Raw genomic sequence first — 12,711 nt, forward strand, 5'->3', positions numbered from 1 at the left:
TAGCCGGACCAGTTCTCCTACTCTGGGTCACCTCCTCCCTCTTGGCCTCTCCTTCTTTCCAGTAGACCCTGCCAAGTGGGGATGAAAGGGGCATTGATGTTCCTTGGATGGGAGGGGTATTGCGGGTGGTGAGGGTGGTGGTGGGAGGGTGGTTCCCAGGCAGGAGGGGGCAGGGGAACTTGGGGGTCTTGGGGGGGCAGTCGGTGCTGGTGTTGCAGTTGGCAGCTCAAGTTCCATTGGCCATTGTTCCTGACTGGCTTGGCGCCCGGCCCCCGAAATGGCAGCTCAGGAACCAGTCTGGAGGGGGTTGGGGTGGATATGATCCTGGGATTGGGGGAGCTACAAGGGGGGCAGGTGGGGAGAAATTCAGTCAGGTTTCCTTTTGCCTAAACGACTTCAAATTCCCTTAAGCCACATTATCTAATCAACCATCTCATTCCAGGGAGGCTTCCTCTGAGGGGCACAAGGAGGGCTCATCTGGTGTGTGTGTGTGTGTGTGTGTGTGTGTGTGTGTGTGTGAAGTCTGGAGTGGCAAACCCACTCGGGCACCGAGAGGCACGCGGCAGTCCCTGAGACCATCGCCTGGGCATTGCGATTCAGCGGGCCTGAGCTGGTCTCCTTTTCTGGGCCGGACTGGGAGGGGTTAGCAGCGAAGCCACAGGGTCTCTTGGGTCCCAGCCCGGGACACTGCGTCCTACCCAAGCCCCTACTCCACCCCCGCAGGGTTAACTCCGCCCCTGCGCCTGTTTACCCAGGAGTCAGAGCCTCTGGGGGTCCCTGGCCCCTCCCCCGTCGCCCCTTGAGGCATTGACCCCAGAGTCCCTGTTGGCCATCCTCTCCACCCCCCCGCGTCCGCCCGCGATCGCCCTCTATTTATAGCGGCCCCCCGCATTCCCCGCCCCCCTCCCCGCCTTGTTGTCCAACTTCTCCCGGAGCAGCCGGAGAGCAGGCGTCGGGACGCAGCAAAGAGAGGAGAGGTACCAGGACTCTGGGCACTAGGGAGTCGGAACTCCTGTGCCCTCGACGTTCCCCCGTGGCCCCTTTCGGCGCCGGCACACCTGCCCTTGCCACCGGGCGAGACCCCCGCCTCGTCAGCGGCGGTCCCGCCCACCTCCTCCTTCCTTAATCTAGTGCTCTGTGTTCGGGAGGGGGGATTCGAACTCGTGGGGTGTCAGTATCCCGGGTTCGTCTCCCCACTACCGGTTCCCACCACTGAGTCTGGGGGCGAAGGAAGGAGCCAGAGTGTGAATTGCAGATCCAGGTCATGGATGGGGGCGGTGCTGAGGGCAGCCGAGGGATCCCTCGCAGTGCTGAGGGATCCCCGCACTCCCCACACCGCCCCAGTGCGGGGGGTGGGGGAAATGTTATGGTGAGCTCGAGCGGAGCCTGGAAGCGTCTAGCCGCCCGTCCCGCGTCCCCTGCCCCCGGGTCCCAGCACAACCCCTCCCTGAGCGGCAGTCTGGGCGGGGTGAAAGGTGGGGCGTGTTTACTGGGGGTCTGGGGCGGGTCTGCGGGGAGCCTAGCGCCCGTGGGCGGGCTGGGGCGGGCTGGGGGCGGGTCTGCGGGGAGCCCGAGCCGGGGCGGGCCCGAGTCAAAGGCAAGTGAAGGTGGAAGCGGCAGCGGCGGCAGCAGGTAGGGGGAGGGGCAGGCGAGGGGCCGCAGGGCCTGGAAGGCGCCAGCCGGGTAGGTGGGCGGTGTGATTGATCCCCGTCCCCTGGAGCTGGCGGCTCGGGGGAAAGGGCCGGCACTGAGGGGGCGCTCGGCTGCTGCGCACAAAGGCTGAGGCTCCGAGAGCGGCAGGGCGTGTTTGGGGTGCGCGCGAGGTTGTGTGCAAGGTCCGGGGCGCTTGGCACCAGCCACGCAAGGGTGTCCGTCTCCACGCGGACGGGCTGCGTAGGGACTCGTAGGGACGGATTCCGGATGCTGGGCCCGGCCAGTCCCCTCTGTCCTACCCATCCCTTCCCGATGGCGCTTGCCCTCGCGGGCCGTCGGGGGAGACCGGGAGGAGATTGTGGGACCGCCGCCCTCTCCCTTTCTCCACTCGTGGGACCTACACGGAGACTGGGTAAAGGAGAGAAGCGACGGCACCAAGCTTTGTGTTTGTTTTTATATTGTGGAGGGAAACAGCCATGCTTTGCCACCCTCCTCTTACTGGAGAGCTGTCAAAAATTTTGGGGATCCCCTAGTCCCCCGCGTTTAGTCCCCCTGCCGACAGAAAATTGAGGCCAAATGTAGTAACTAACTGGAGCAAGGTCACACTGGGAGTTGCAGAGCCGGGATTCGAATCCGGAGGTTTCCTCCACATCAGCACTTCCTTCTCTCCTCCGCGCAGCCTGAACTGATGCCCCTGTAGCCTGTATTGATTCCGGCTCAAGCCTAGAGAGAACGTGTTCTCTGGACTCAGGAGTAGACACTGGGGAGGGTTAGTGAACCGCGGAGGTTGATGACCCTGGGAGTCTGGGTCTTGGCTGAGGCTTTCTGTCACTAAAAGACCCCGGGTCTGTCTCCCATGTCATTCACCTCGTTGCTGTGTTTTCTCAGACCCCAGAGTCAGGAGTGAGAACCCTGACCCCTAATCCCACTGCATCCAGCCAATAGGAGCCCAGTAAGTGACCCCACCTCGCAGGCTGCAGGCTCCTTCCTGTGCAGGTCTGTCCAGGTGCTCTGCTCCTCACCCGCTAATGTTGAACTTAGGGAGTTTATTCAGAGTTGGGAGGAGGAGTCTTGGGAGTAAGGGAGGCATTGGGTTGTTTGGACAGATGTCCCTTTTATGTTGTTTTTCCCACCTCACCCTTTGGTCATGTTACTTTGGTCATTTTTAGCCCCCTTTCCTTTGAGCTGCCGACCTTGGGGCTTTACTTGAAGGTCATGGTCAATTATGAGCTCTCAAAATCCTGTCTTTTGGTACCCTGTCCTTTAGAATATTCAGTCACTGAGCTACGAGTTTCACTCCCTACCTGAGAGTGTGGAATAGACCCTAAAGATAGCCTGGGAAATCTGAGCTACACTTCTGCCCCACCCTGATATTTTGGTCCAGGGCAGAGGAGGGAGGGGGTCTGGAGGAGTGGGTGTTGAGGGTGGTGGTGGGGATGGTGAGTATCAAGAGAAGCGGTGTCCTGATTCCTCTTCCAAAGTTTCCACCAATCAGCCTGGAAATGGAGCTGGGGGCAGGAAAGGCCCTCTGCGTGTTCTGGAGTAGTCTTCAACCCCTGGCTCCCTCTGTTCCCTGCATCTTCCTGTGCTGAGAGAGAAAGCCTGGTGTTTGAGGAGATGTGGGGATGTGGAGACAACTTCCCAGTCTCGTTTCCTCATCCTGCCAGGCCATCATGGCGGAGCTGCAGGAGGTGCAGATCACAGAGGAGAAGCCACTGCTGCCAGGACAGACGCCTGAGGCGGCCAAGGTTATTAGAGACCGTTTGACTCCCATGCCCAAATTCGAGACCTCTAAGCATCCCCCTTGCCTTCTAACTTCCTAAGCCTACTGATCTTACTTTAACCCACACCACTACTTTCTCCACCTCTACCCTAGTCTCTCTCCCCATACACTACAACTGGGAGTCAGGCCATTGTCTTGTCACTACACTAACCTTCATCCTTTCCATGTCTCTCTTTGTCAATCTCTTTCTGTCTTTGGTCTCTGTTGGTCTTTACTTGCCTCTCTTTGTCTGTCTGTCTCTCCATCTGGGACACCACATGGTCGTGTGTTTTTGTGTGTATCTGTGTGTGTCTTTCCAGGAGGCTGAGTTAGCTGCCCAAATCCTCCTGGACCAGGGACAGGTAACAGTGTGGGGGCCGTCCCAAGGTGGGAGGAGGGGCTCTCCTATTCCTCAGTAGAAAGATGGCCTCTGCTTGGCTCTTCTCTCTTCGTTTTCTTTCCTTCTATTCTGTCCTTTCCCTTCCCTATCTCTCCCCTCTCCTTCCTTCCCCCCACTGTTCTCTCTCTAATCTTCATTATTCTTTCTTATCCTCAAACTCATCTTCCAGTGTCATGTTTTCCTCAGTTCTTGCTGATCCTGTTTTTAATTCTTTGTTCCCTTTTCCCCCTTGCCCGCCCACTCCCAGCTCCCTGACCTTGGTGTTGCTCCTTTTCTGGCCTCGTCTCCTCTGAGCCTAGCTCCTGGTGCCCTGTTTTCCTGCAGACTCACTCTGTGGAGACACCGTATGGCTCTGTCACTTTCACTGTCTATGGCACCCCCAAACCCACACGCCCAGCGATCCTTACCTACCACGATGTGGGACTCAACTGTAAGGACCTTCATTCGTCTCCCACTCCTGTCTGGAAAGAGGCTGTGGAGGAAGGGTGGAAACTCAGAGGGAGGGGAGGGGTCAGTGTGGGAAGGAGAAGTTCTCTCCTAGTCTGTGGCATGAAAAGAAGGGTGAGTTCTGACTGGGGCACATGTTTCCCTGTCTGATTCTATTGTTGAGGTGATGTGGGTTCTCTTTAGATAAATCTTGCTTCCAGCCACTGTTTCAATTCGGGGACATGCAGGAAATCATTCAGAACTTCGTGCGGGTTCATGTGGATGCCCCTGGAATGGAAGAGGGAGCCCCTGTGTTCCCTTTGGGGTAAGAGTTAGGTTGTTACCACTTCACCAGACTGTGAGGAACAGGACAGGTGTGGGAAAGATTCGACTGGGGAGGAGGAAAGGGAGGGCAGTGGTGATTCTGGGAGAGAATGAGTAGGATATCCTGAGGTGGGGGGTGCGAGGGCAGGTTGGTATCTTCCTTAACGTGCTTCTCTTTTCCAGATATCAGTACCCATCTCTGGACCAGCTTGCAGACATGATCCCTTGTGTCCTGCAGTACCTAAAGTGAGAGTCCTGGGAACCCCTCCAAACCAGAGTTCTCTTTCCAGCACAAGGAGACCCTTAGAACTTCCAGGTTCACCATGGTTCCTGAGCCAGTTTCAGCTTCTGAACTCAATATATCTTCTTCCTTCATGCTCCCACCTTGATTACCGAGAAAAGGTGGTGGGTTTGGAAAATTGGCCAGAATCAGCAGAGTAGCCCTAATGGATGGAGGGAAGGAAAAGGGTCTATGCTTGGCCCTGCCTCAGGCTAAGGAGGGCCTTCTCTGATCAGAAAGTCAGGGAGGAATAAAAGGGGGTGACATAATCCCTGAGGAACCAGATAGCCTTGTCTCTTTCTCTCCCACTCCCCTCTCCTTCATGCCCACACCTGGTGGGTGGGGAGCTCTGTGGGTGAGAGAGAGCGGGGGAAGGAAGAGAACGCCAGACTAAGTGTCTTTGGTATTCAGAGGGAGGTGCTGACCCCTGGGTGCTGTTCTTAGCTAAGCTTCTCCTAGGCACCAGGGCTCAGCACCTCTGGTTCACCACTTTGCTGCTGTTTTCCTCATTCTCCCCTTTGTTCACAAAAGTTGTGTCTGTTTTCACATTTGCTTTAAGTTCCATTCTTCCTGTTCCTCTAGAGGAACCAGGAACTAAAGCAGAACAAGTTGAACTGGCTCTTGAAAATTGAGAATGGACAAAGAGCTATCTATATAGGAAAACAGCGTGGTGGTTGGCTGGTGGATGGGTGTTTGTTTCTAAGACACTAGTTCTCCAGGAGAAAGCTGGGATAGACTTCAGGGATCTACCCTGACTACCCGTGCCAACCTTTGGCTCCTTGGACCCTTCTTTTTCGCATCCTCCAAAGAAAGGTCCGTGTCTGCCTTTCTTTGTGCCCATGGACTCAGGAGGGAGGGTGAAGAGTTTGAAGAGATGGGCTGTGGCAGGTTTTGGACAGCAGAGTCCGTGAGGCATATATTTCTTTCCCTTTCACAGTTTTTCTACAATAATTGGAGTTGGTGTTGGAGCTGGAGCCTACATCCTGTCGAGATATGCTGTAAGAAATAAAAAGCCCAGATAAGAGAAAGGAGGGTCCAGACTGATTAGGAGAATACTGTCTATTAGTGCTGTTTGGGGGAGGAAGTGGGCACTAGGCGGGGAGCCAGGCCCCATGGGAGTCCAAAAGTGGGTAGGGCTTAGCAGGGAGGGGATAAGGCCATGCCCTGTTTCTCATTTCCTTCCTTCTTCTGTCCCTCAGCTTAACCACCCGGACACAGTTGAAGGTCTTGTTCTCATCAACATTGATCCCAATGCCAAGGGTTGGATGGATTGGGCAGCTCACAAGGTTTGGAGGGGCCTGTGTGCTGAGACCTAGGGTGGGGGATCCCCTTGTATGGATCCAGTTAGGCCCTGGTGGAGTATAATGCTTGAAGTCTGAATGGACTCCGAACTTCAAGGAGGGAGTAAAGGGGCAGGAAAGTGAAGCTGTCACTTTGCCTAAGTCTCTTATAATATCCTGAACTTTCTTTTTTTCTTTCTTTCTTTTTTTTTTTTTGAGACGGTGTCTCACTCTGTTTCCAAGGCTGGAGTGCAGTGGCTTGATCTTGGCTCACTGCAACCTCCGCCTCCCGGGTTCAAGCAATTCTCCTGCCTCAGCCTCCCAAGTAGCTGGGATTACAGGTGCCCGCCACCACGCCTGGCTACTATTTGTATTATTAGTAGAGATGGGGTTTCACCATCTTGGCCAGGCTGGTCTTGAACTCCTGACCTCGTGATGCACCCACCTCGGCCTCCCAAAGTGCTGGGATTACAGGCGTGAGCCACTGTGCCCGGCCAATATCCTGAACTTTCTCACCTGTCCTCTCCTCATAGCTAACGGGCCTCACCTCTTCCATTCCGGAGATGATCCTTGGACATCTTTTCAGCCAGGTAAGTGGTTGTAGAAGATGATGTAGAAGAGTCGAGGGGAGCAGCAGGGAACTTGAATGCTTGGGCTAACTTCCTTAGCTGGGACAGAATTTGGGGAAGGAAGAAGGCTTACCACTTTTCCTCCAGTAATTGTTGGTTTCTCTTTCCATCCCTAATGTTTTTCCTTGTTATCTCCTTCAGGAAGAGCTCTCTGGAAATTCTGAGTTGATACAAAAGTACAGAAATATCATTACACATGCACCCAACCTGGATAACATTGAATTGTATTGGAACAGCTACAACAAGTGGGTGGGCTGCGTGTGTGTGCATGTGAGAGAAATGCAGAAGCAGTAATTGGGGGTCATGGGGAGGCACACTGGAGGAGAGGGAGGTCTGGGTAGTGTGCAATGTGCAAGGAATGCAGCATTTAGTGTGCAATGGGGGCAGCTTCAGGACAGAGCCAGTAAGAAGGATTGCAAGGGGTAGTCCCCCTTCTCTTGTTTACCTCCTTTCGATTATTGGACTCCCAGAAGTAAGATGACCTTGTGTCCTGTGCCCTTCCTCCCCTTTTGCTGCCCTCTGACCAGGGATCTAGGGCACAAGTGATGATAGGAGCTGTCCTTGGGGCCTGCCTGCCACCTTCTCCTTTGCTTTCCACTTTTAATAACCAATATTTGACTGTAATTTTTGGGACAGTGATAGTTCCGTCATGGGGGAGATAGCTTATATCTGGTTAGATAGCGTTGCCCACCTAAAATTCCTACTCTTTTAACCCCTTTCTAGCCGCCGAGACCTGAACTTTGAGCGTGGAGGTGATATCACCCTCAAGTAAGACTTTAAGAGATAATGCATTGCCTGTCTCCCTGGATCTTCTCTTTTTTTTTTTTTTTTTTTGAGACGGAGTCTGGCTCTGTCGCCCAGGCTGGAGTGCGGTGGCTGGATCTCAGCTCACTGCAAGCTCCGCCTCCCAGGTTTACGCCATTCTCCTGCCTCCGCCTCCCAAGTAGCTGGGACTACAGGCGCCTGCCTCATCGCCCAGCTAGCTTTTTGTATTCTTTAGTAGAGACGGGGTTTCACCGTATTAGCCAGGGTGGTCTCAATCTCCTGACCTTGTGATCCGCCCGTCTCGGCCTCCCAAAGTGCTGGGATTACAGGCTTGAGCCACCGCGCCCGGCCCTCCCTGGATCTTCTCTAGGAGCTTGTATCCCTTAGAAGAAGGAGAATCTTTTGCCAGGGAACTTCTTTGTCATGTCCCACCCCATCCTATTTGGTAAATCACTTCCCTCTAGGTCTTCCCCCTTTGAATCCTCTTGGTGGCATCAGCAGGGAAACACAGAAGGCTCTTTCCTCTTTGGAGCCAGACATTTCTCCAGCTGCACTTCTAGGCAGAGGCCAGCAAGGGAGTGTCAGGGGCTCACTGCCTTCTCCCCAACACTGTGTCTTTAGGTGTCCTGTGATGCTGGTGGTAGGAGACCAAGCACCTCATGAAGATGCAGTGGTTAGTAGGGAGTTTTGGGATGAGTGAGGGAGGAGGGTTGGGGTCCTAGAGTGGTGGTCAGAAGAGTATCTTGCCAAGGGGATGCCCTGTTTGGCACAGGGAGATCAACTTTGGGGCACTAGGAATTTGATCCCTGGTAAGGAGTAACTGGGTAGGGAGCTGATAGAAAAGGGAATGGGGTCTGGGTTCCTGGGTCCCTTATAGGGGGAGGGGCCACAGTGGGCGTGACTCATTCATTCAGTCTCCTGCTTACTCCAGGTGGAATGTAACTCAAAACTGGACCCCACCCAGACCTCGTTCCTCAAGGTCAGTAACCTGCTCCTGGGCCCCTGTCCAGAGTCATATATCCTCTCTAAATTCAGCTGCTAAGCCTCCAGGGCCCTGCATGGGATCAGATGGGGTGAACGAAGAACAAAACAAAGGGGCTGGAGTGAAGAAGCTAGAGAAGAGAGAACCTTTCCACCTCTCCACATGGCTTATTTATGTATGTTTCACTTTTTCTGGGTGGCGCCCTCCTGAACAGATGGCTGACTCTGGAGGTCAGCCCCAGCTGACTCAGGTGAGTAGCCCTGCCATCCATGGGATGGGGAAGTGACATAGGATACTGGTGGCCTTGGGCTCTGCCTTTGCCACACGCCCTGTCCCCACAATGCCACAGCCTCAGGCTCCAGCTCTGCCTCTAACCTCATCTCACTGTCTCCCTCGCCTCTTCTTACTTCCGCAGCCCGGCAAGCTGACTGAGGCCTTCAAGTACTTCTTGCAAGGCATGGGCTACAGTGAGTATGGGGACAAGAGATTGCTGCACTGTAGGCGAGATGGGCACTGACGGGGTGGAACCATTTTAGGTTGATGCCTGGGCTTGCCACTGTCTGCCCAATCGAGCTCATTGATCCCCTGGCTTAGTTATAACTAGTCATAATCCAAGGACCACACCTGAGTTGCCAGCCGCATTTCCCCACTTTCTCTCTGACTGCTTGTGCATCCTTCTGTCTCCACAGTGGCCTCATCCTGCATGACTCGCCTGTCCCGGTCTCGTACAGCCTCTCTAACCAGTGCAGCATCCATTGATGGCAACCGGTCCCGCTCTCGCACCCTGTCTCAGAGCAGCGAGTCTGGAACTCTTTCTTCGGGGCCCCCGGGGCACACCATGGAGGTCTCCTGTTGAATGACCCTTGTTGCCCTAGTGTGGGACCCAGCCCTCACCTCCCCCAGAACTAACCTGGGAGGTGCTGAAGGGGCATTGGGCCAGAGTAAGCAAGGGAAAAAGGGCAGATCATGTGGGGAGATGACCTTGATCTTTGATTGCTACCCTAACCTTGACCTCTAACCTGTGATTCCCCCCAGCTCCTGAAAGAGATGTCCTAATATCTCTTAGGGACCCAGACCCCTAAATTCTCCTCCTCCCCCATTTTGGTGTTAAGGTGGAGAGGGCATGTATCCTCTGTCCTGATCTAGGTGTCTGTAGCTGAGGGGTAAGAGGTTGTTGTAGTTGTCATGGTGCCTCCATCAGACTCTCCCTACTTATCCCATATTTGCAAGGGGAGGGGATTTGGGGCTGGGGCTCCATTCACCAAAGCTGATATGGCTTCTCATTAACCCTTTAGGACTCTGAAGGGTATGGACCTACATGAATGTGTGTCAGGGGGAGACTTGCTGGTGGGTTAGTGGTCCTCATGATGTGATAGAAACATCCAGGGTGTAAAAAGGAAGTTGGAATGGGAATTGGTGGGCAATGAACGAGTGTTGGGGAAGGATTGGTGCTGGGGAAACGGGAAGGGGCCTGGGGCCATTTGGCTGCACTAACTTTGGTAGCTCTCAGTGTGCATCTAGAGTGGGACTGGGGAGGGAGCTAAGCTTGGGCTGGGTTACTTGGGGCTTGGCATAGAGGTGGAAAGGGCTACCCTGGGGCTCTGACCACACTGTATTATGTGTGGAGGGTACCCTCCTGTCTCCCACAACTTCTGCTATAACAATAAACTGTAGAGGAATTTGAGTACCATTATTATTCTTTGTCTAGGTATGCCTGCATCATGCTCCTCTTCCTATCTTCTCCCTGTTCAAGTCTCATATTCTCTTCTCAAAGTGATATAAACCCTGGGAGAGGGCGTTTGTGGCATAGGCACTTCACAACATATGACCGTGTAGAAACTGGCCCTTTTTCAATACAATGGTGTTGCCTTGATATTGATAGTATTTTTAAGCTTGGGAGAGAGGAACTATTTAGATCTTAGGAGACTTCTTATCAACTATGGGTAACTGAGAAAGGCCACAGGATTTCAGAGATGCCACCAACACCACCACCTTCAAGAATTGAAGAGGCTGGGCACGGTGGCTTGCATCTGTGACCCCAACACACTTGGGAGGCTGAGGTGGGCAGACCACTTGAGCTCAGGAGTTTGTGACTAGCCTGGACAACATGGTGAAACCCATCTCTACAAAAAATACAAAAATTAGTTGGGCTTGATGGTGTACCCCTATAGTCCCAGCTACTCAGGAGGCTGAGGTGGGAGAATCACTTGATCCCAGGAGGTGGAGGTTGCAGTGAGCCACAGTCACACTACTGCACTCCAGCCTGGGCGACAGAGTGAGACTCCATCTCAAAAAAAAAAAAAAAAAAAAAAAAAAAAAAATTGAAGAAGGCTGATGACAGAAGTGCCCAAGGATATCTTGAGACCCACCTTCCTGTAGGATCCTCCCTGGGGGGGTCACCTAAGATTCCATTTTGGATGTTTTAGTGCAATCAGTAGACCAGGTGCATGAACTTACTATAAGGGTTGGGCTGCTCGTAGTTCATTTTCATCTGAAGACTCAGGAGGGGTGCAGCGAAAAAGAGGATTTCTCTTGGGAATTCCTCTTCCCTCATGGACTCCAACAGATCAGGGAGCTAATTAAGTCTGTTTGTGGTTTATTAAGAAGCTTTTTAACAGCTATGAACAATCAAGAGGAATTCTTATTTTGCAGCTGTTGCAGGCTAATTCTTAGGGTCTTGAGGCACAAGAAGTGAAAATGAGGAGGGACCTTGTAGCATTATTGGCAACACTACTGTGATGGAATATTACAAGGTCTTTTGCTAGATTGCTTTATAGAAACTCCACAGGCAATTATACCCTTTCCTCAATGGAACTGAGTTGAGGACTAATGCACTTGATGTCTGGTGCTGACACACTGATTGACATGGAAATAGGACATGGAATATGCCCTTGATTGTTGAGCATTTCGTCACTCTCCTTCATAGAACTGGGTCTATTTTAAATGTGGTAGGCCAGGGTCAGAAGGGGAAGCGGAGGTATTGGGTAACAAACAGGGTTGTGGAGCGCGCTGTTGGATGGTGAGGGTGTTGGGTGACCCCATGCAGGGCAGGCAGCAGAGTGCTGAAGTACCACACTGAAGAAAAGAAGCAGCATAATTGGAATCATTGGGGACCAAGTAGCTTCTCAGAAAAACAGAAGGAAAAGGCAAAAACTATAACCAGCATCAATCTTTGCTGCTCTTGTGTATTATGGACGGGAAGGCAAGTCTTTTCTGCATATCTGCCTACATAGATAACACTGTCAGCAGGGCAATCTCTAGAAATGGAAGCACATTACATATATGTGTACATAGGTGAGTGTGTGCATACACATCTATCATGTAGGTGGGTGTGTCAAATGGGTGATGACTGCGTGTCTTTCCCATAGATGTCTCTGCGTAAGAAATCTGAGTTTGGTAGAGAAAAAGATGCCCTATTCTGGGAGCTAGTCGTGGGGTGGGGGTTTTGTCCTTGACTGACCTCTCTACTCTGTTGGAGAGCGACGAAAAGCTCAAGAATCAAGGGCATATTCCAGGTCCCATTTCCATGTCAATCAGCTAAACATTCTAGTTTAGCCCATGGGGACACAGTGCCCCCTTGTGGTTAACATGGTTCTTAATAACTTTCCCCAGTTCCCAGGTTCCTTGGTGTTTCCTCCATCTTACAGTTCCATTGTACTTTGTGGTTCTGTGTAGCAGCTCTATAGGAAGGAGGTCCTAATATCACGGTTGGCCATTGATCTTGACCATTTTCAAGATTTTTAAGATCAGAGCTGGGAGGCTCAGAGGAGAGGAGAGGTGATTTTACAGAAGCAGAACCACAGTCTCCCTACTTTTTGTCTCTGCTTCAGGTTTAGGACTCCTGTTTCTCTCTTCCCCTTATTGTCAAGGAATGTGAGTATTTCCCAGACTTTAGGGACAAAAGCCCAAGACAGCTAAGAGAACATTCAGTGGGAAAGAGAGTAAAACAAGAACAGAGTAAAACAAAAACCAGAGCCTTATGGTTTCAGCTTGAAAATTCAGAATCTCATGAAGAGATTTTAAAGGTCTCTAAAGGTACACACAAAACAATGAACCTGCAGTAGGAGGGATGGATGTTAGATATTAGAGAGTATATGAATGGTAAGGGAAAATACTGGAGTGGGAGACACCACCTTCCTCTCTCTCTAAGTTTTCTTTTCTTTCTTTCTTTCTTTCTTTCTTTCTTTCTTTCTTTCTTTCTTTCTTTCTT

The 12,711-nt window shown here is 52.3% G+C and overlaps 1 protein-coding gene across 3 annotated transcripts; it reads left to right on the top strand.

The window, feature by feature from the left end:
- Window positions 1-840: 840 nt before the first annotated feature.
- NDRG2 (NDRG family member 2) lies at window positions 841-10,194 on the top strand. 3 transcript variants are annotated; one of them, XM_023230406.1, is made up of 15 exons: window positions 841-977; window positions 3,321-3,401; window positions 4,140-4,245; window positions 4,446-4,566; window positions 4,749-4,811; window positions 5,783-5,843; window positions 6,045-6,131; window positions 6,659-6,715; window positions 6,896-6,999; window positions 7,478-7,522; window positions 8,141-8,192; window positions 8,451-8,498; window positions 8,716-8,751; window positions 8,917-8,968; window positions 9,191-10,194. In XM_023230406.1, the coding sequence occupies exons 2-15, from the start codon at window positions 3,327-3,329 to the stop codon at window positions 9,355-9,357; spliced, it is 1,074 nt and encodes a 357-aa protein (XP_023086174.1). In that variant the 5' UTR covers window positions 841-977; window positions 3,321-3,326; the 3' UTR covers window positions 9,358-10,194. The 3 variants fall into 3 exon arrangements, with proteins under 3 accessions (XP_023086174.1, XP_023086173.1, XP_023086175.1); XM_023230405.1 differs by lacking the exon at window positions 841-977 and adding an exon at window positions 1,556-1,632; XM_023230407.2 differs by lacking the exons at window positions 841-977; window positions 3,321-3,401 and having other exon boundaries at window positions 4,186-4,245; window positions 4,463-4,566; window positions 9,191-10,191.
- The last annotated feature ends 2,517 nt before the right edge of the window (window positions 10,195-12,711 follow it).

Source organism: Piliocolobus tephrosceles, chromosome 6, assembly GCF_002776525.5.
Source record: "Piliocolobus tephrosceles isolate RC106 chromosome 6, ASM277652v3, whole genome shotgun sequence".
NCBI classification, from domain to species: domain Eukaryota; kingdom Metazoa; phylum Chordata; class Mammalia; order Primates; family Cercopithecidae; genus Piliocolobus; species Piliocolobus tephrosceles.